This window comes from Cuculus canorus, chromosome 1 (genome assembly GCF_017976375.1).
Source record: "Cuculus canorus isolate bCucCan1 chromosome 1, bCucCan1.pri, whole genome shotgun sequence".
Classification (NCBI taxonomy): Eukaryota; Metazoa; Chordata; class Aves; order Cuculiformes; family Cuculidae; genus Cuculus; species Cuculus canorus.
Genome location: NC_071401.1, coordinates 125,074,154 through 125,096,623, shown reverse-complemented (window position 1 = coordinate 125,096,623; position 22,470 = coordinate 125,074,154). Strand labels below are relative to the sequence as shown.

The 22,470-nt window shown below is 46.8% G+C and overlaps 2 protein-coding genes across 2 annotated transcripts in view; one reads left to right on the top strand and one right to left on the bottom strand.

Annotated features, from left to right (window-relative positions):
* The window catches only part of LOC128851008 (stefin-C-like), a 30,018-nt gene extending 15,541 nt beyond the window's left edge, over positions 1-14,477 (bottom strand). Inside the window, exon 1 of the mRNA XM_054057045.1 lies at positions 14,359-14,477. Within this exon, the coding sequence (XP_053913020.1) occupies positions 14,359-14,430 (72 nt within the window). The 5' untranslated portion in view covers positions 14,431-14,477. The remainder of the gene's footprint in view (positions 1-14,358) is intronic.
* A 437-nt stretch (positions 14,478-14,914) lies between these two features.
* LOC128854265 (cystatin-A-like) lies at positions 14,915-21,316 on the top strand. Its single transcript, XM_054086461.1, has 3 exons — positions 14,915-15,028; positions 18,719-18,820; positions 21,104-21,316. The coding sequence occupies exons 1-3, from the start codon at positions 14,963-14,965 to the stop codon at positions 21,227-21,229; spliced, it is 294 nt and encodes a 97-aa protein (XP_053942436.1). The 5' UTR covers positions 14,915-14,962; the 3' UTR covers positions 21,230-21,316.
* The last annotated feature ends 1,154 nt before the right edge of the window (positions 21,317-22,470 follow it).

Below are 22,470 nucleotides of genomic sequence, written 5' to 3'. Positions count from 1 at the left end.
TAAACTCAACGGTCCGAATGGTAGAATCAGGGAAAGGATGAAAACCTGGTATTTCTGAGATCCATTATTTGATTCACATACGATACCAAACGGCCCAGAAGTTTGCTCACTACCTTGATGGTAAAGTTGAAACAGAATTTAATCACAGAACAGATATGATCCTCTGAGGGGTAGAAGCCAGCACACACAGAGACTTGACCTGGCTTCCTTCAGTGCGGTTTGGGGTAGGCATTGCCAGTGCCATGGAAAGCCAAGAGGCTGCTTTGCCTGTGTAAACTTGAGCACCAGCTTGCTGACAGTTCGTTTTGATTTCCCTTCCATTCTGCATAACCCAGTGTGTGCTTTGGGGAAAAAACAGTTCTCTTTTGTTTCACATCAAAGCCCCCTTTGTTTGATTGATTTGATTGGTTGATTTGGAGCTTTCTCACAGCCTCTTTCATCTTTTTGAAAACCTTGCTGATGTATTTGAGGAGCTTTCTGTGAAGCAAGATTTAAGAAGTTGCTGGGTGTATTTTGCAGGTGAAGGCCAGAAAGCGTGGCTCAGTGGCTGGCTGGCTTTGTGGTAGCAGAGCAAACATTGCATGTGACTGCTGTATCATCACCACACAGGCGTGCAGATGTTTGCCTGGTCACCCATGATCCTCACTTTCCTGCTGTTTTCCTTCCCAGGTCCAAGTTGCTGATGGCGATTTTGTACACTTACTGGTGTTTCATCCACCACTTGACAGGAAAGTATGTCCTGAGGACTGATGAAGAAAATGTCAATCCGCTGTTCAAGAAGGGCTAGAAGCTGGAGCACTACAGGCTCATTAGCCTCACCTTGGTCCCTGAAAAAGTGATGGAGCAAGTAATGCTGGAAACCAATTCCAGACATACCAAGGACAGAAAAGGTGTTTGGAAAAAGTCAGCATGGATTTACAAAGGGAAAATCACACTTACACAACCTGATTGATAGCCTGCTATGACTCGATAGATCTCTTGGCAGAGGAGAGACGGTGATCTTATTGACCTTGAGTTTAGTAAGGCTGATTCTCTTCCATAACCTCCTCATAGACACACTGATGATGCACTAGACAAGTGGACTGCAAACAAGCTGAACTGCTGCGCTGAAAGATTTCAGCAGCACAGAGTGCAGTTACAGGTCAGTGATGAACCATAGGGAACAACCTTGGGACCAATCATCAGTGACCTCAATGATGGGACCAAGCATGCCCTCAGCAAACTGGCACATAATAAAACTAAGAGGAGTGGCCGATAACACAGGGCGGCTGTGTTGACCTTCAGAGGAAGGCCAACAGGCTGGAGAAACGAGCTGAAATTTGCCAAAATTTCAGGAGGAAGGGGGAGGTGCCACAACTTTCCAGGCACTGTTTGCAGGTGAACACTACATACTCATCCTTCACTGCAGCACCAAAACATGAACAGAAGCAAGGCATGGCCTGAAAACCAGTTACGCATCTTGTGCCTTGCAGCTGGGCCCCAGTCCCCTGGCAGGTGACACAAAGGCTCCACCTGACCAGCTCTTAACAGGAAGGTTTCTTCTGTTGTGGATTGGGCTTGTGCTCCACCTTTGTCACCTTAGAGCTCAGCTGAAGACTGCTCACACTGCAGGTGGCCGATACTACAAAGAAAGGAACGACCTTGATGCATCTCAAGTAAAGCACAGCCTCGATGGCAGGGCAATTCCTCCTTTCTCCAAGGACTTGAGTGTTGGGATTCCACTGTCTCAGCTTCTTCAAGGAGCTCATTGCCACCGCTCACCCTGCTCCCATCACTGAAGCTGAACTTCCAAAGGGGAACACAGTTGGGCTTCTCAGCCCCGCCTTGCCACAAATTCTCTCTCTCACCTGTGCTTTCTGAGGAATGGCCAAGGCTCTGTATTTAACGCATGTAAACCAAACACAAACAGCCACACGCTGTTTGTTGAAGGAGGCAGCCTGATAACACCTAAAGGAGACTGAGGAGGCCCAAGATTTGTCAAGTCTTTGGGAATGCTGACCCCTGCCCATCAGAGGATCATGTCTGTTCGGTGATCGAATTCTGTTTCAACTTTACCATCAAGGTAGTGAGCAAACTTCTGGGCCGCTTGGTATCATATGCGAATCAAATAATGGACCTCGCAAATACCAGGTTTTCATCCTTTCCCTGATTCTACCGTTCGGACCGTTGAGTTTAGGGCCAATGCAGCCCCAGTTCCTCAATCTCGTCTCCATTGTGACAAAGAAAATATGGGCACATCCTGATTCCTTGGAATGCCTTATCAAGCCTGTGCATCTTATCTCCTTCTGTAAAATAGGTAGGGTCATATTATTCTGGCAGTGAATGTAGCTGTCTTCTTACGGCTGTAGGTGCTCACGACTGATAAAATAGGGCAGAGTCCACTGGTCACCTGCAAACAGTGCCTGGAAAGTTGTGGCACCTCCCCCTTCCTCTCCATGCCAGTCTCCTGCATCAAATGCTTTAATTCCTCAAAGTGGGGAAACAGTCTGTGGCCTCCCGTGATGGTGATCCTTCCCTTGTGCATCAGGAGGCAGAAGACGCTCCTGCTAAGCAGTGTTGGTTCTACACTCTGCACATACCTTCAAAGAGAAGCCTAATGATACACATGCAAGTTCACAGTGCCCTCTCCTCTCAAAGCTGCTTGTCATTTCTACAGGCTGTGGCCAAGGGCACACAGCAGAGTCATCTGGGAGTGGGCTGTTTCCCCTACATTCAGAGTGCGCATCCCCTGTCTGACTCCCTAATTAATCACTGAAGTCAAAAAATCAACATTTCCAAGGCTGGAAAGGTTAGTAAGCATGATTTTCCCTTTGTAAATTCATGCTGGCGGTTTCCAATCACCTTTTTGGTCCTTGGTATGCGTGGAACTGGTTTCCAGCATTATTTGCTCCATCACTTTGTCAGGGACTGAGATGAGGCTGATAAGCCGGTAGTGCTACAGCTTCTTGCTCTTCTTGAACAACAGATTGACCTTTTCTTCATCAGTCCTCAGCATCCTCCTCCAGCGCCCATAAGCTTTCAAAGGGTACTGAGTGTTGCCTTGCTATGACATTGGGCAGCTCCCTAGGCATCCATGGATGCATCCCCTCAAGTCCCATGGCATTGTCTTTGTCCATTTTGGTTAAGTGTTCCCCTAGCCTGATCCAGCTCTGCTGGGGGACATCTTCCGGTTTCCCGACTTTCCTGCTCATCAGAGGGACCTCATGTTCCTGAAAGCAAGTCCTACCTCTAAAGACTGCTTTTCATGTTCCTCGCTGGTCTACAATAAAGTATTTCTAATTAAAACATATAATACATGTAAGGTGATCTGGAACATGAAATACACTCACAGAGCAAAACTCTGAGCAACATAACTGATATTGAGAACCAGTAAAGAGAACAGCAAAGCACCAGTCAGATCTGCCACCTCAATTCCAGAGGAATGTTTATTGTTGTTAATGGAGACATGCTTGTCCAGCTTGAGTTCCTTTCGGAAACTTTCCTTACACTGAGGAAATAAGCAAGTTGTTGGGTTTTTTTTTTAACTCATACACCCTCTACTGGACATTCTGCCCTACTGCTGGAAAAAGATGAGCATGATTACAGGGGAATATTTCTTTCCAAAGACTATAATCTCCCTCTTTCTCTTGCTTCCAAAATTGCTGCAGCTCAAGTCTCTGTTCAGGTCATTGCGCATGAGGTACGCCACACAATTTAAATCTCCAGATGGATTCAAAGCTGCAAAATAGCACAGAAAAGAGTCAGTCTTTCACTCTCACTCCTTTCTGCAGGTGCATGAGTGCCTGTGTCGCTTCTTGCCCTTCTTGAACGTAGGAGTGCCATTTTCTTTTTCCAGTCCTTGGGATCCTCCCCAAGTGCTCGTGGCCTTTCAAAGGGTGTTGAGTGGGGCCTTTCCTTCTGAGAAACAGCAAGAGGTGTGGTTTTCTGGCACTCCGTTTTGTTGTGGTCTGCTGGCTGTAGGCATTGAAGATGGATAAAATAGGTAATCTCTTTATATCAGTATCTTAAAGCTAGAATTTGGTTTGGGTCAGCAGCCTGTTCGGGAATGGCTGCGGTTCCAGCTGAATGAACAAGATCTTCAGTCTCTGGTTCTGCGCGTTAAATCATACCCAGAGAAGGTGCCAGAGGTGAGTGAGGCAAGAGCTGTGTGCCCTTTGCAATAGGAGGGCTGTCAGCATCCGCTGTCAGATAACTACAAGTGTGAGCCCTCGCACCTCTTTTTAGCTGTCACAGCAATGTGAAACCAGTGAGTTCCATGGAGTCTCTGCAGCATTCAGTGGGAGGGATGGTTTAGGTTGGTATGTTTTGAGGATGGAGAAGCGATACAAGGGAATGGCATACAAGCAACCGATTTTTCCTAGCATTGAGGTGGCAAGAAAATCTATCACCTCAGAGGGTGTGGTCTTGTTTTAAAACAGACTGGGAGTCATAACTTTGTGGGAATATCAGGTATTCCTTCTATGCTTGTTTATCTTCCCTGTTCCTATGTACCAGCTACTCCTCTTAGTTTTGTTATCTGCAAACGTGCTGAGGGTGTGCTTGGTCCCATCATCCAGGTCACCAATGATGTTAGACAGGATTGGTCCCGAGCCCGATTGATTGGCTCTCTAAGCAAGTCTGCAGATGCCAACAAGCTGAGTGGAACTGGTTTCTCCCATTTGCTCCATCAGCTTTTGAGGGTCTGAGGTGAGGCTGAGGAGCCTGTACTGCTCTAGATTCTTCTTCTTGCCTTTCTTGAATGTAAGAGTGACATTTTCCTTCTCCCAGTCCTTGGGAACCCCCCCCAAATGTTCATGGCCTTTCAAAGGGTGTTGAGTGGGGCCTTTCCTTCTGAGAAACAGCAAGAGGTGTGATTTTCTGGCACTCCGTTTTGTTGTGGTCTGCTGGCTGTAGGCATTGAAGATGGATAAAATAGGTAATCTCTTTATATCAGTATCTTAAAGCTAGAATTTGGTTTGGGTCAGCAGCCTGTTCGGGAAGGGCTGCGGTTCCAGCTGAATGAACAAGATCTTCAGTCTCCGGTTCTGCGCGTTAAATCATACCCAGAGAAGGTGCCAGAGGTGAGTGAGGCAAGAGCTGTGTGCCCTTTGCAATAGGAGGGCTGTCAGCATCCGCTGTCAGATAACTACAAGTGTGAGCCCTCGCACCTCTTTTTAGCTGTCACAGCAATGTGAAACGCCTTTGCTGAGAAAAGAGAAGAATATGGAGTCCAAATTAGAACACCAGAGAGCACGTAACAGAACTCAGCTGGTCAGGAGGCTCCAGTGATAAATTCCCTCCTGCTTTACTAAAATGAAATACAAAGCAAGGCATCATCATCTCTGAGGATAGCAGACTGCCAGGATTATAAGCCTGCCTTATCTGAGGGAGAGCACTTTAAGTGCGGTGCAGACCCCAAGCATCAGGCTGCAAACTTTGGATTCCCTACAGCCGGAGGAGAAGATGAATGTTGACAGAGTCCTTGGTAAGTGCCACTGATTGCTACAGCAGGCCTGGGCGGCTTGAGGTGGCTGCTACATGAAGAGAGAGTTGCCTGAACTAGCTCTAAACTTCTGCTCATCTCCTGGTTGAGGACTGATTTGGTTTTGCTCTTCTGTTTTGGTGTCTCAGGTATTTAACGAGCGTTGCCGAATTCACTACAAGCCTCCAAAGTGTCAATGATGTTGAGTATTTTCCATCAAGGTTAAGTTATCAAAAATACCGTAACTGTGAGAGCCAAACTGGAAAGAGACCTTGGGTGAGCTCAGGACCCTCCAGAACCAGTAGAACCCAGTCTTGTTTTGTTTTGGACCTACTTAGCAGAAATGTCAAGATTGAAATGATTCTCCCATAATTAAGAGAAAGCAACTCATCTTTTGTACAAAATGTGAACAAATGAGTTTCATAGTATTAAAATGATTTTCAAATGGAATGTGAAACTGGCATCTTTCTTGAATTTCTAGAGCTTCAGCAGCTGAGGAGGGGAAAAAACAGTAAAAACCAGTTCTAAGCAGGGAGGACAGGTCTCTCCCTGAGCTGGAGCCAGTCAAACTCTCAGGGAACACGGTGTGTTTATGGCACTAATCTACGAAAATCTGAAAGGAAATAACAATAGTAGGTTCATCATCCTTGAAAGGAAGAAGCTACCAGTGTTGTTCTGAATTGCTCAACACCAGCAGCATTGGTTCAGAGCTGCGTGTGGGGGCAGGTTTGCCATTGTTCCCACAATGCTGACAGGCAGCATCTGTTGCATTCTGTCCTTTTTTTCCTTTTTACCAAATTCTGGGTTTTCCTTTGAAATAGAGAATGTGGTGTTGATTAAAACCCCTTTGGGTTGGTGATGAAGATAACCTCATTTAGGAATGAGACAGTTAACTATCCAGTGACCCTATATTGTTCCTTCTTCTGAACCTTTGCCATTAATTCAGTCGGCATTTGAACTGAATCATCAAATCACCAGGTTGGAAAAGACCTCTTCGATCATCAAGTCTAACCATTCCTATCTGCCACTAAACCATGTCCCTGAGCACCTTATCTACCCGCCTTTTAAATACCTCCAGGGATGGTTACTCTACCACCTCCTTGGGCAGCCTCTGCCAGTGCCTAATGACCCTTTCTGAGAAAATTTTTTTCTGCTATCCAGTCTGATCCTCCCCTGGTGCAGCTTGAGGCCATTCCTGTTTGTCCTGTCCCCTGTCACCTGGGAGAAGAGGCCAGCAGCCTCCTCTCTACAACCTCCTTTCAGGTAGTTGTAGAGATCAGTAAGTCTCCCCTCTGCCTCCTCTTCTCAAGGCTAAACAACCACAGGTCCCTCAGCCGCTCCTCATAAGAATTGTTCTCAAGCCCCTTCACCAGCTTCACTGGTCTTCTCTGCACATGCTCCAGAGCCTCAACATCCTTCTAGTAGTGAGGGGCCCAGAACTGAACACAGTATTCGAGATGACGTCTCACCAGTGCCAATTAAAGGGGCAGAATAACCTCCCTGGACCTGCTGGCCATGCCGTTTCTGATATAAGCCAAGATGCCATTGGCCTTCTTGGCCACCTGGGCACACTGCTGGCTCATGTTCAGTTGGCTGGCAATCAACACCCCCAGGTCCTTCTCCTCCAGGCAGCTTTCCAGCCGCTCTTCCCCCAGTCTGTAGCACTGCATAGGGCTGTTGTGCCCCAAGTGCAGGACCCGGCATTTGGCCTTGTTAAACCTCATGCCATTGGTCTCAGCCCAGTGGTCCAGCCTGTTCAGATCCCTTTGCAGAGCCTCCCTATCCTCCAGCAGATCAGCACTTCCTCCCACCTTAGTGTCATCTGCAAACTTGTTAAGAGTGCAAGAGAAAGAAGCTGAGAAAATAGCTGTGTTCACCTGATCTTCTTGATTCTAGCCGTAGTGTTGTATTTAGAAAGCTTTAAATGCAACAGCCCTGCATTGACAGAGCATTTAAAAGCAGGTAAGTGTGAGAAGGCAGAAGCAATGCAAGTATACCTTTATTTTTTTGCAGACTCTAATTTGCTGACAGTCCCATGGCAAGATGTGCATGGTTGCCAGACATTTCATTATTAGGGATAAGACTTTAAGAACCATTGAACTTGAGCAGAGCATTATAAACACAGGCCCCATCTTGCCAACGGGTTCAGTGACAGCACTGAGATGACTGCATGTTCTGGCATCCTTAAAAGCTGTGCATTTATGAGGGATGAAACAGACATGTTGGATGTACCTGTGTTGCTGAAAGCTGGCAAAGACCTGGGCAGCATCATCTGTTTGATAGTTGTTTGTCCAGTAGAGACTCAGACTACTTGGTGGCTTTTATTTTTTGGCAGCAGAGCACTTTAGTCTCACTTTTCTTTGAGAATGAGGTTGAAATATATTTCAAGTCTTTGAGGATGTAAGTCCTAATGTTCAAACTTCATTTTTCCCCAAGGTACTGCAACTGCTCCAAGCAGAACTTTACCCCAGGTGTAGTACTTGTCTCATTTTTAAGGTGTTCTTCTTGCTTTTCTGCAACTCTTAAAGCAGAAAACATGTTTGTTCTTGAGCTGTTAAATGCTTAAGATTGTTTATCCTCAATGTGGGCATCAAATACTGCTCAGAACAGTGGGCTGAATTGTCAGTAACATAATTTCCACAGGAGATGGTCCACTACTGAGAAGTTGGGAACTGTTAGTTTTGATTTCAAAGCTGGAACTCTAATATTAACCTCTAAACTATTTTTTCTCTCCAAGGCCTGGACCTACAACTGCGAGGACAAAGTGTCCTTGAAAGCCAGTTGTATAATAGAAACTTCTGCCATTGGGCATAGAGTGGGCATCAATGCTCTTGAAATTTAAGCTTGCCTTGTATTTCTGTAGAAACTAAGGATTGTAGTGAGAGATAATGCCTCTGCTCCTCTGTCCATCCAGATGTTTGCTCAGCTGCTGTGGGAAAGCTTCTTCACTTAAGCAGAGGCTGTGAAGAATGACCTGGGAAACAGAGGCGATAAATATCCAGGTTTCTTTTTCTTTCAGTAGCCCAGCTTAGCATTTGTTGTGAGAAAACTGTGTAAAAGAAGCCCAACATATCACTATTTCTCATTTGAATGTAAGGCCAAAGAATTAGACCTGTACCAATCTGTCTATGAAAAACTCCTGATGCCATAAGAAAGAAGACTTGTAAGTCCCAAACATCCCTCCTCCAGGTGTTTCCAGCTTGTCTGCAGGGGGTTGCACTAAGCAGATGAATTACTCTGTTTAGTTTGCTCTGGGGACAGAGGGATGTCTCTGGCAGTGTGTGGCAAACCACATGAACCGGAGGCAGTTTGAATCTTGCTGTAGAACTTAGTGGAACATGAAGGTGAGTAAGTGGAATTGCATGCCATGCTTTGGGGAATGGGGAAGGAGCAAAAGGCTTTGCTATTTTTTGAGTACCGAAGATCTGCCTGTGAAGTGGGATGTTTGGTGATGGTATGTAAATGGCATTGGTGTGAGCTGTGGACCATACTAAAGAAAGGCAGGTCAAGTCTCTGTGTGTGCTGACCCCTGCCCATCAGAGGATCATGTCTGTTCTGCGATTGAATTCTGTTTCAACTTTCCCATCAAGGTATTCAGCAAATGACTGGGCTGCTTGGTGTCATATGTGAATCAAATAATGGACCTCGCAAATACCAGGTTTTCATCCTTTTCCTGATTGTAACTTTATTTCTGCAGTTAAGGACACTTGAACAAAAACCACAACTGACGTCCCTGCCCAGAGCATGGATCTCCTTTGGCTGGCTTCCTCCTCTCCTGGGCTTTCCTGTTGCTTGTGAGTGGTGAATACAGGTGGGCAGATCCTGGTTCCTTGGAACGCCTTATCAAGTCTGTGCATCTTATTTCCTTCTGTAAAATAGGAAGGGGCACATTTTTTTGGCAGTGAATGTTTTGCTCATGACTGATGAAATAGCATAGAGTCCACTTCTGCTGAAGCTCAGGTTTCTATTAGTCCTAGGTGACGTGCAGTGTGATAAATTCTTTGGAATCAAGGTGAGGAGCAGGAAGTGAAATGTTTTCTGTAGGCCAGCATGTTGAAAGTCAAGGCTGTTACTGTGATGATGTTGAGAACATCCTCGACTGGTAGATGATGGGCTGTGCAGACCATGTGTCATCTCATCCAGTCACTGTGAAAGCAGAAGATGAATCTATTGACTTTTGCAATCATTTCTACAGAAGTGGATTCATTTTTTTTTTTCAGTTACTCCCCTTGTCATTTATTGCCTTGAGCAATTTCAATAAGTTAAAGCGTATACAAGCCTGGAGACAATCTGCCTTCAAGCTGCAAAGATTTGTTTCTTCGTTATTGGAATAGTACATAGCATACGGAATCCCAGTGCTTTTCTCCCAGCTCAGATCTGTCAAGTTGACATCAGTACGGATACGTTAGGAGAAATGGCCACCTGTGCAAATGCCGAGTGTAGGCTGGAAAGGTGTGTAATACCAAACATCTCTCAAATACTGAAGAAGAAATACCGGCTAGCTTGTGGATGTGGTGCTTGAGATGGAATGGGGACAGCTCTTCTCCACAAGGCAGCAAGCCAAATGCTGTTTCATTGCATCCAAAGTTTAATGGAGAGAGGTGTAGGTGAGGCTGGTTTGTCTGCGTAAACTCGAGCATCAGGTGGCTGACAGTTCCTGTTGATTTCCCTTCCATTCTGCATAACTCAGTGCATACTGGAAAGAAAAAGCAGTTCTTCTGCTTTGAAGTCAAAACTCAGAAAATATGGAGTCCACACAGCTTTAACTGCTTGTGTTTCACACATAGAACTTTCCCAAGATTAGAAATGAACCCTGCTAGTCTTTGTGCCTCGTATATTTCTCACTAATCAAAACCCAGGGTTGTGCAGAGGGGCAGTGCTGCCTTGGGGTCTCAGCAGCTTCCCTTCCTAGGGCAGTCAGCGAGGTCTTCATGCTGGTGAGTGGAGAAGTTTATCAAATATCCTGGTTTAGCATAGGTGCTGCATGAGTGTTGGGTACATTCTGTCGCCTCAGGGAGGTGAGCTGGCACTTCCAGTCATTTAGTTCATCCACAAATGGGGCTGTGAGGAGCTCCTCACCCATAGGGTCGAATTTGGAGAAAACGGCAGACTTGCAGCTCTAACCCTTCCCATTCCCTTTATTCCCAAGAATTGGGAACATTTTACTCTTTGTTCAGAAAGACGTTGTCTCAGGCCTACAACTGCATCTCGTCTGGTCCCATAACACTGCTATCAAGGTTCGGGACTGTTGACCTTAAGAGCCTGTGCAGCCCCAGTTTCTCAGTCTGGGGTCGTTTGTGCCAAGAATAGGCCTTGAAGTTAGTTGTGAAGTGCTTGTTTACGGTCTTGTTGCATCACTTGTCAGCTGTGAGGAGGGTCAGTGGGCTGGTCGGGACTTCAGATTGTCAGTCTGTTGCTGCTTCTGTGACGCAAGCTCTGGAATTACAGAATCACACAGAATCACAGAATCACAAGGTTGGAAAGGACCCATTGGATCATCGAGTCCAACCGTTCCTAACACTCCCTAAACCATGTCCCTAAGTACTTCATCCACCCGTTCCTTAAACACCTCCAGGGAAGGCGACTCGACCACCTCCCTGGGCAGCCTGTTCCAGTACCCAATGACTCTTACTGTGAAGAATTTTTTTCTGATATCCAACCTGAACCTCCCCTGACGGAGCTTCAGGCCATTCCCTCTAGTCCTGTCCCCTGTCACTTGGGAGAAGAGGCCAGCTCCCTCCTCTCCACAACCTCCTTTCAGGTAGTTGTAGAGAGTAATAAGGTCTCCCCTCAGCCTCCTCTTCTCAAGGCTAAATAACCCCAGCTCTCTCAGCCGCTCCTCATAAGACTTGTTCTCCAGACCCCTCACCAGCTTTGTTGCTCTTCTCTGGACACGCTCCAGAGCCTCAACATCCTTCTTGTGGTGAGGGGCCCAGAACTGAACACAGTATTCGAGGTGCGGTCTCACCAGTGCCGAGTACAGAGGGAGAATAACCTCCCTGGACCTGCTGGTGACCCCATTTCTGATACAAGCCAAGATGCCATTGGCCTTCTTGGCCACCTGGGCACACTGCTGGCTCATGTTCAGTCGGCTGTCAACCAGCACCCCCAGGTCCTTCTCTTCTGTGCAGCTCTCCAGCCATTCTTCCCCCAGTCTGTAGCGCTGCATAGGGTTGTTGTGCCCCAAGTGCAGGACCCGGCATTTGGTCTTGTTAAACCTCATCCCATTGGTCTCGGCCCAGCAGTCCAGCCTGTTCAGATCCCTTTGCAGAGCCTCCCTACCCTCCAGCAGGTCGACACTTCCTCCCAGCTTAGTGTCATCTGCAAACTTGCTAAGGGTGCACTCGATGCCTTCATCCAGGTCATTGATAAAGACATTGAACAGAGCTGGACCCAGTACTGAGCCCTGAGGAACTCCACTTGTGACTGGCCTCCAGCTGGAGTTAACTCCATTGACCACCACTCTCTGGGCCCGGCCATCCAACCAGTTTTCAACCCAGGAGAGTGTGCGCCTGTCCAGGCCAGAGGCTGACAGTTTCTGAAGCAGAATGCTGTGAGAAACTGTGTCAAAGGCTTTACTGAAGTCCAAGAAGACTACATCCACAGCCTTTCCCCCATCCAGTAGTTGAGTGATTTTGTCATAGAAGGTGATCAGGTTAGTTTGGCAAGATCTGCCTTTTGTAAACCCATGCTGACTGGGCCTGATCACCCGGTTCTCTTGCGTGTGCTTCATGATAGCACTCAAGATTACCTGTTCCATGACTTTCCCTGGCACTGAGGTGAGACTGACAGGCCTGTAGTTCCCCGGATCCTCTCTGCAACCCTTCTTGTATATGGGCACAACATCAGCCAGCCTCCAGTCTAGTGGAACTTCCCCAGTCAGCCAGGACCTCTGGAAGATGATGGATAGGGGTTTGGAAAGGACATCCGCCAGTTCCTTCAATACTCTTGGGTGGATCCCATCCGGCCCCATAGACTTGTGGACGTCTAGCTGGGCAAGCAAGTCTCTAACCGCCTCCTCTTGGATCACGGGAGCCTCAATTCCTCCCATTTGCTGGAGAGGCGGATGACAGGAACACCAGAGGTCGTTTTCCTGTGCTCTTGAAGTGGGAGTTCTCCCTTATCAGACAGGGCTGCTAGGAGTTGCTGGCCTGTCCTCAGCGGCTTGTGTGTGTTTTGGGGTTTGTGATTTCATACGTGGCCGTGAATATGACTGTGTGCACGACTGTAACTGCAGAATGAATGCTCCTGACTATACATTCTGCACGTTACGAATCTGATCAGTGTGTGAGCTGCAAGCGCCTTGCAATGAGAACAGCTCTTGTGCACACGCAGCTCCTGTAGTGAGAGGGATTGTGCTTTGTGTCCGGGGAAATGGGCCCTAGCGGTGCAATGACAACGCCACTGATACTGCACGTTCAGTTGTTCCTATGCTTGCCAGAATGCAGCTGTAGGTTTGGTGGGAAAAAATCATAGAATCATAGAATAGTTAGGGTTGGAAGGTATTTTAAAAATCATTCCAGTTCCAACCCCTCTGCCATGGGCAGAGACGTCCCTCTAAATCAGGCTGCCCAAGGCCTCATCCAACCTGCCCTTGAACACCTCCAGGGATGGGGCAGCTACAACTTCCCTGGGCAACCTGTTCCAGTGTCTCACTACTCTCACGGTAAAGAAATTCTTCCTAATGTCCAGTCTAAATGTGCCCCTCTCCAGTTCATACACATTTCCACTCATCGTATCACCACAAGCCTTTATGAATAGCCCCTCTCTATCTTTCCTGTAGGCCCCCTTCAGGTAAATTCTCTAGAAGATCTCCTCAGAGCCTTCTGTTCACCAGGCTGAACAAGCCCAACCCTCTCAGCCTATCCTCATAGGGAAGGTGCTCCAGTCTTCCGATCATCTTTGTAGCCTCCCTCAACCTGCTGGCCACACTTCTTTTGATACAGCACAGGACACGGTTGGCCTTCTGGGCTGCTAGCGCACATTGTCGGCTCATGTTGAACTTCTCATGGACCAGCACGCCCAAGTCCTTCGCTGCAGGGCTGCTCTCAATCACATCATCTCCCATCGTGTGCTGAAAACAGGGATTGCCCTGACCCAGCTGCAGGACCTTACACTTGGCCTTGTTGAACCTCATGATGGTCTCACAGGCCCACTTATCCAGTCTGTTCAGGTCGCTCTGGGTGACATACCGCCCTTCCAGTGTGGCAACTACAACAATCAGCTTGCTGTCATCTGCAAACTTGCTGAGGGTGCACTCAATCTGGCCGTCGGTATCATTGATAAAGATATTAAACAGCACCAGTCCCTGAGGGACAGCACTTGTCACAGATCTCCCTCTGGACTTTGAGCCATTGACCATTACTCTTTGAATACGACAGTTTCTTATCCACCGTATCATCCACCCATCAAATCCATATCTCTCCAATTTAGAGAGAAAGATGTTCTGGGGGACCATGTCAAAGGCTTCACAGATGTCCAGACATTGGTATTTCTCAGGGTCATCTTTTCTACCTTTTTAAAAACGGGCACAACGTTACCCTTCTTCCAATCACCAGGGACTTCTCCTGACTGCCATGACTTTCCAAATCTCAAGGAGAGTGGCTTAGCAACCTCATCTGCCAACTCCCTCCGGGATCTGGGATGCATCTCATCAGGTCCCATGGACTTAGATATCTTCAGGTTCCTAAGTCGGTCACAAACCTGATCCTCCTCTACTGTGGGAGGGGGTTTACACCCCTGGTCACAATCTTGCTGCCCCATGACCCAGGAGGGGTGAGGAGAGTGGTTATCAGTGAAGACTGAGGCAAAAAAGCTGTTCAGTACCTCAGCGTTCTCCTCTGTTGATGTGTGGTCACCAAAGAAAGAAGCAGGAATAACTTTTTGGCAGTACTTACGTGAACGTAGGATTTACTTTTTTTTTGTTCCCCCTCTGGTCTCCCCTCTGGTTCTGGTGTTTCCCTTGGCATCTTTCTGGTCAGGCAAAGGGAAGCAAAGCCGCTCAGACGAAAATGCAGTCGGCTTCTGTTTCCCACTTGGAAGGCTTGGAAGACTGCACGCTTGCTTCTGATATTCAAATCAGAATGGTGTTGGGAAATACTGGGTGCGACTCTGATCCATTTCCTAAATACAGAGACTGGCCACCTGCACGTGGGTGGAGAGACAAGAGGTTCTGGTTTCAGTCCAAACCAACTCTCTTTACACGTGGGCACCTGGGGCTGTTGTGTGATTTATTTTTATTAATGTAGAGCCTATATACATCTAAGATTTTAAAGTGATTTTTGTATTGACTGTTAACATTATCAGTGCTCTACATCGCTTTATCCCCCTTCTTTCCAATTTATCTCTTTATCCAATTCAGTAATGGTAGGCTCCACACGTTACAAGTCACATGTTCCCATGACACATGTATATATACCAAGTGACTGGTGACTCTTCTCAGACCGTGCTGAAACGCCGTGTTCAGGAACACCCCTCATTGCAGAGACATTACCTGCCACTATGATGCCTGGGGGCTTCACCGATCCCAGGCCTGCTACTCCAGAAATCCAGCAGATTGCTAACCAGGTGAGTGGCAACCTCTCTGAAGATGAAGTCTCTGTGCAAAGGCCTGAGTTTGAAGCTTGTGCAAAGGCTGGGAGACCAGGTGGTGACGCTGAAGCTAGGGCTGAAGATGGGAATCCCCTGGACTGCCAGTAGGTTGCTTGTTTTGAATTAAAGGTGGTGTATTTGAAGGAAGAAGATCCTACCTGGTAGAATTAATTCCCCTCTGAAGGACACGGATGGGAAAAACTATCTAGTATTATGCTCTATACAGCATAAGGCTACGGATAAACGGCATATTCTGTGCCGACACCCAGTGTTTTTGGGCATCATAGTTCTAGCTGTGGTGCAGGGGCTGCTGGTGAGCCAGCAGGGCAAGGTGAGGTCCTTGCAAGGCAGGGAGGCGTTGCATTGGTGTTTGGTTCCAGGCAGTGATCTTGTCCTGGAAGCAGCTGTGTGAACACCAGGATAGGAAGGAGGGGGGCTGACCACAGTGGCTCGCAGTGCTGCACCCTCCTGGGTGCAAAGGGCTCTCAGCTCCCTGCTTTGCTGTGCCACGGAGAACAGAGTTTGCACTGGTACTAATCCACATCTCCCATGAACTTGCAGGTTGAGCCCAGGCATTGTTTAAAGCAGACTGAGGTGAGCTGGGCTGTGCCCACATAGGGGCAGAGCCCCCAGGAGAGATCTGTAAACAGGCTGTGCAGGCTAATGCCAGAATCCTATGCTCTCTGACCAGTTTCTTGTAGATAGCCCACATATGGAGGGTATAATATTTGATATCAGAAGCTGTCTGGTGTTACATGAAGTTGCTGGTTAGGCTGAGTGATACAAATATACTGGGAACAGAATACAGATGTGGTTACTCTTACCAAAACACCGCAGCTGCCACACACAATTCAGGCACAATACCACTGTGATCTCCACTACTGGCCCTATACTGTTTCACTGTCACGACATCGGGTGTCCTCAGTGAGCAGGTAGGTTGAAGCCAGTTCACCCTGTTGTTTTCTTTGAATTTCTTTTGTTCAGTTTTTGTGCTCTGTGCTGGGCAGAGCCGTGTGCTCTCTTCCCCCCAGCCTGGTCAGGCCAACTCAGAGAGGTGCTCCCATTCTTCTAATGAACCTGTGGAGTTACAACACCAGTTGAGCCACTCCACTGACACAGCTGTTTATCTAAACCAACTCCACTCTTACGCACTTTTTGTTGAGATAAAGTCAGATACTTTGCAAAAGCTGTGGTCAGTCACACCCTGCATTATCTTCTGAGTTTTGCAGGCTCATCCCCCTTGCCCAGCTCCTCTGTCCCTTTTTCCATTGTAGGACTTTCCCGGTTTGTCACAGCTGGGATTGCCAGAGCAGGGCATTGGTGCCTGGAGGAGGGCTGGAGTGTGTGACACCAGGTCAATCAGAGAGGAGATCATTTACTGCAGAACAGGAAGGAATTCTCCACAATTGTTTGGAGTGACCCTGACTACACTGCTCAGGAGCAGTTTCGCTATTCCTCCTGCACTGACACAAGGAGTGGAAGGAGCAGCACTTGCAAAGATCAGAAATGCTCTTCTATGTATGGGAACAAATCTTTTCCCTTTATTGTTTGCAGTATGAGATTTTTCCCTTGTGCTGAGCAGGGGAGAGAGCGCTTTCCCTGGTCCTTTTCCTTGGAAAAGGCTCACCCTCCACTGCAGAGGCTTTGCTGTAGTTTTCTAGAGGAAATAGTCTTGTGGAGACAAACCTTACATGGGAGCAATCCGGCTCTGCCTCCAGCTGGATAACGGTGTCACCCTTGTATGATGCAATTCTGTGGGATTTTATGCTCTGCTTTGACGTGGAGCAATTCTTATGATTTGAGCGGAGCTGTGAAGCACACCTGCAGGTCTTGTGTGTCCCAAGGTCTATCTGATCTTTGGATTACATGATTATTTCCTTATGCCTGTGCCTTGTCTGTAGTCGTCCTTTGTAAGCGGGGAATGTTATTTATTCAGTCTCCTTGTCTTAGAGCTGTTTTACAGCTTTTTAGGTGACAGAAATAGGATTTTGGTTTATGTTCACTGCAGTTGCATGTCTGTAGCAAATTTGTGCATCAGATGCAAACAACTGTAATAAAACAGGAGCTGGTCCATAAATCATGGTGCCTCAGATACTCGGTCCAACTTCCACCACTGCTCACAACTGTCTCCCTTGCTCCTCCCTTGCCCTTTCAGCCTAGACAGTACCACGGTGATTGCTGATGAATTTCAAAATCGCCCTACACCTTGTGGGTTTCAGGGAAAACTGCTGGAGGTTTTTATTGTAATTCATCTCTGTCCATGAAAGGTCTGTAGCTGTCTGCATGTGTTGAGATACAAAGGGCTGTTCTGGTTTAGGCTGAAGTAGAATCAGTTTTCTAACTTTGCAGCTTAGCCTTGTCTAAATAACTTCATTCTCTGAAAGTTAACTGCATGCTTTTCAGACAGGGTTTCTCTCTTGAACAGATAACATGGTATAAACTGAGGGATCATAAGGGGTAAGCTCTCTTTTTGCCCCTGGTCTTGGTATCCCCAAATCCAGTTCCTAAGTACTCTTTCTTCCTACTGCCAGGACCTTTCTTCCACGCCTCTGCAGCATCTGTGGTAACGGAGACACTGAATGGGGGTGGTTGTGTAATTTTGTATATTTGTACATAATGGCAATAATAATGATTTCATTTCAGCACTTTTTAGCTTATTTTCTAACCCACAAGTCTCTTTCTCTCATTTCCCTTTCCCTGGGTTTTAAATTGTGGATTGGTGACTTTAACTGCTCATCTTTGTGTGCTGATCAGGCTGGGCCAGAGCTAAACCACGACAAAGGCTTAAACGTAGTATTGTGCATAAACCCATCTGACTGAACTGTGAGTGTGAATGCTGACAGCCCAGAGAATTATTTTGTCTGGAACTACCTTAACTGCAGCTGCTGCGTGGTGAAGGATTGGTGATGCTGATGTAGGTCTGGTGATGGTTTCAGGCTTCACAAGCTAAAGGCTGTCCTTCCAGTTTGGGAGAGGGAAGTACCCGGTTTAGACCTGCAGTTCTGCAACCATTCCAGTTGTTGCATATCACACGGTTACAGTTCTAGATGCCTGGGGTCCTACTGAGTTTAAATTACAGCTTTAGCTGCAGAGCTTCCACCAGCACTAGAATAACTTTCAGGAACTACTTGATCAGGTAGGTGTCCTGATACTCTCAAATATTCCTATTTCTTGCAAAAACATTAAAGAAAAACATTAAAGAGATGAAGTGCAGCTCGGGGGCTGTGAAACACAACAGGGTTGCAGGCTGACTGGCACAGGTGCAGGTGTTGTGACGGCAAGGGGGTTACCTTGCACCACTGTGTAACAGTGTGGTTGACATGGGGCGTACCCCGCTAGGGAGCACGGCTTGGTAGCTTGCTGCTTTGATGAAGACGTAAAAGGCTAGGAGTAGCAGTTTCCCTCTGCTGAGCAGGAGACGGTGTAGCTGGATGGCTTTTGGGGCAGGAGGAGGGTGCCTAGGGAGTCCAATTCTAACAGAGTTTTAGAGAATGCTGGAGGCAATGCTAGGAGCAAGGGCTGGAGGTGTACATGGAGTTCTTTTGGGGTGTCTGGGTTCCTTTCATTTAAGGATGTGTTGTTTGAAAGGATGAAAATTGGAGTGGTAGATGTGAAAGAAAAGCCTATGTATGAATCTGCCAACCATTTTCCCCCTCCTTTTTACAGGTGAAGCCACAACTCGAAAAGGAGGTGAACATGACATATCCCATCTTTAATGCCGTAGAATATAGGTCTCAAGTGGTTGCTGGGACTAACTACTGTATTAAGGTTTGTTTACATTATAGAAGGAGGTGCTTTGTATTTAAAGAACCCAGGTGACTTGCATAGTCACTTACAGCAAGCAAGAGAAGCAGCTGTTGTGGAAAACCACCTGAAGTGACTAATGGAGCTGGGGGCTATCTGCACATACTCCTAAAATTCCTCTCTTTGGCACTACTGTAGTACAGGAATATAAAAACTTAAAAAACATGCACAGTGCTCCGTTGGATGTGAATATTCACTTCCTTACGACCATCTCACTTTTAGGACCATAGAATGTCTTGTCAGCTCAAATTATTTAAAGGAGTTATAAATCCACTCTCCTGTTCCAAGACCCAGTAGCTCTCCTATCGCCTTTGTCTCCTCCAGGTATGTTTGTTATGGTGAACTGGAACTCAGCCTGAGGATCTGATGAGGAGAGATTATTTAAAGGAGTCAAAACTCCACTCTCCTCTTTCAAGGCCCAGTAGCTCTCCTTTTGCCTTTATGTCCTCCAAGTGTATTTGTCAGGGCAATTGGTACTCAGCCTGAGGCCCTGGCAGAGAGTTAGGGTGAATTTTTTAATTTCCTTCAAGCATGTCTTATTCTGAGTCATTGTGCTTGAGAGGATGTGTGTTGATGTTTGGTTCTGTGTCACATGCTGCAGAGGTACAGCCTGCCTGACAGTTCTTTCTATATTTTCAAAACCCTCTGTCTATTGCAGAGGAAGAATGGGCAATGCTTGACTTTCGAGCCTCCTGGTAGTGCCATCCCTCTACTCCTAGAAAACCTGCCCCGTGGATTTGAGCAGCTTTCTGTGAAGGAACATTTAGGAAATTGCTATGCATATTTTGCAAGTGGATGCCAGAAGGCATTGCTTGGTGGCAGGCTGGCTTTGTGGCAGCAGAGCAAACATTGCATGTGACTGCTGTATCTTAACCACACAGGTGTGAAGATGTTTGCCTGGTAGGATCTGTTCACTTCACAAGTGTTAAGATCTTTTTATTAAAAGACACAAGTAGGTTTTGGGGGACAGTAATTCTGCAGAGAGACATTATGAGCATTTATTTGCTCTGTGATTCTCATACTTGATTGATCCCAGGAAGGACAGACAGTGCCAAACCTTCTTTTCTGGTTCCTCCCTTAGAGTAACACTTATTAACAGTTATTTCTGTACTGTGGGCACCAGGGGATTTCTTACATGAGCGATGTTTCTCTTTCTTTTGCTCCTGTGAGCCATGCTGTCACTTTGCAGACAAAGTACTGAGTATGAAGAGGAACAGTTTACAGGAGTTTGCACTAAAGCCAGAAGTCACACCCAGCTGCATTCGTTCCCTTTGTGCCATTTTATTGCTGATCTAGGCAGTGTGAAATACTTGTCTATAGTCCATGCTAACCCTCATGACCAAACTACTCAGGAATGAAGATCAACGTGTTACTGAACTCGGGAGCAAACCACTTCTAATGCTGAAAACAGATGGTTTGTGTCTTCTTTCACAGACTTGCAAGTGGCAGGAGACAAGTATTCATTTTAGCATTAACTGGAATGAGCTCTGTCACAAGATCCTTTTGTACTTCTGAATTTTCCACATCACTGATATTTTACCAACAGACTTAGAGTTGAGATGTAATCCAGACTGATACAAACATAGTGCCACATTGCAGCCACCAGAAAGCTCGTAAAGACCTCTTAGAGCCTAAGGCATGAAACCTTCCCTTTATACGATACACCTCAAACAGAAGAGCTTAGCATCTCTTGTGCTTGACTCTTCGAGTACCAAATTACTCACAGCTTCGTAGCCAGTCTTTCTATAAGTACGTTCACAGACAAGGAGTCTTGGATTTCAGGTTGTCCTTGCTTCTTAGGACCACTAGCAGGTTTTGGATACTTCTTTCTCTACCTTCTGGGAGAAGACGTGGCCTGCATCTTGCCCCACCCTGAGTCATTAAGACTTCCTCATTGCCTCTTCTCTGCTACAGAGTGTCACAAGAAACTATGAGCTGGGACCTTGATGACTGAAATAGAACACCATTGAAACCTTTCTGCTGTTGTGCCTTCTAGTGCTTCCACACCCAAGCAGTCCTACTCCTTTTCTGTTCATGAGTCTGAAGGTTTATTACTGTTTTCTACAGTTCTAGACAGTTTCTGTCACCAGGCACTGTCCAAGACTGTTAAGAGGTGATGAAGTAAAAATGGAGACATACCTAAAATTCTGCTCCTGACAAAAGATGTTCTTCCTATTTAGTGAGACCATCCTTTTGTCTAAAGCTCCTTCACCCACTTCCTCACTTTCCTGCTGTTTTCATTTGTAGGTCCAAGTTTCTGATGACGAGTATGCCCACTTACTGGTGTTTCGTGCCCTTCCACAGGAAGACCAAGGTCCCAAACTTGTCCGGTATTGGACTGGCAAAACCAGATACGATCCTCTGGAATGCTGAGAGATCATGGGGAATGATGCCTCAGTTGTGCAAACTGCACGTGGATTCTGCCTGCGTCAGTAAATGCAGGACAATAAAATAAGTTTTGAAAGCTATCTGTCCTTCTGCTGTGTGTCACGTCTAGGTCTGCTGCCCGGCTAAGGTTGAGGTAGGCTCTGAAATAGTGTTCAAGACTGTTTCTGCCACCTGAGGTACTAGAGCTGTAAGACAGAGCACATGCATTCCAGCTGCTCTGTCCGGCAGCTCTGAAGAGCTTTCCTGTTAGCAGCTGCTCAGCCTGGCAACAACATTTTCTGAGCAGTTAAAACCAGGAATATTGACACAAACAAACAAATGAACAAATCACAGACTGGTGGTAGTTGGAAGATTCTTCACAGCATCCGACCCTTTGGCTCAAAGCAAGGTCAACCAAAACAGGTGGCTAAGGACCACATGCAGCCCAAATTTTGGCACTTTGCATTGATGGAGCCACCACAACCTCTCTGGGCAGCCCAGCCCTCTGTTTGACCACTAATGCAATTGTTAAAGGGGAAAAAGAATCCCTATATTTACATGGAATGTATGCGTTTCAATTTGGCTCTTGCCTCTTTTGCCCTTTCACTGCACTGACCACCGAGAAGAGCAGTTGTTTTGGCCCTTTGCTGGATTTGCCATGGTACATCCATGTCTGCCTTTTATTGGGACAGGTTGTCATGGTGTTGATTTTAGAAAGGAATAGCAGGGAGGGGAGGAATGGCCCTGCTGGCAGTGCTCTTCCTAATGCAGCCCATGGGTACCAGTGGGCACATTTGCTGCAAAGTGTCCTACATGACAACTCCAAGGTCCTCCACTCAGAGCTGCTCTCCAGCCATGCAGGCCCAGCCTGTACCAGTTATTCCTTTTCAGGATGCAGCACTTGGCATCCCCACTTGTTGACACTTGTGAGATGCCTGTCTGCCTGTTTCTCCAGCCTGTTGGCCTTCCTCTGAAGGTCAGCACAGCCGCCCGGTGTTATCGGCCACTCCTCTTAGTTTTTTTATCCGCCAATGTGCTGAGGGCGTGCTTGGTCCCATCATTGAGGTCACTGATGATGTTAGACAGGATTGGTCCCAAGGTTGTTCCCTATGGTTTGCCACTAGTGGCTGACCTGTAACTGCACTCTGTGCTGCTGAAATCTTTCAGCGCAGCAGTTCAGCTTGTTTACAGTCCACTTGTCTAGTGCATCATCAGTGTGTCTATGAGGAGGTTATGGAAGAGAATCA

Coding starts and splice junctions, on each gene's coding strand:
- LOC128854265 (XM_054086461.1), top strand. CDS start 14,963: ATGATGCCTGGGGGCTTCACCGATCCCAGGCCTGCTACTCCAGAAATC. Junction 15,029..18,718: donor TCCAGCAGATTGCTAACCAG/GTGAGTGGCAAC, acceptor TCCTTTTTACAG/GTGAAGCCACAACTCGAAAA. Junction 18,821..21,103: donor GGACTAACTACTGTATTAAG/GTTTGTTTACAT, acceptor TTTCATTTGTAG/GTCCAAGTTTCTGATGACGA.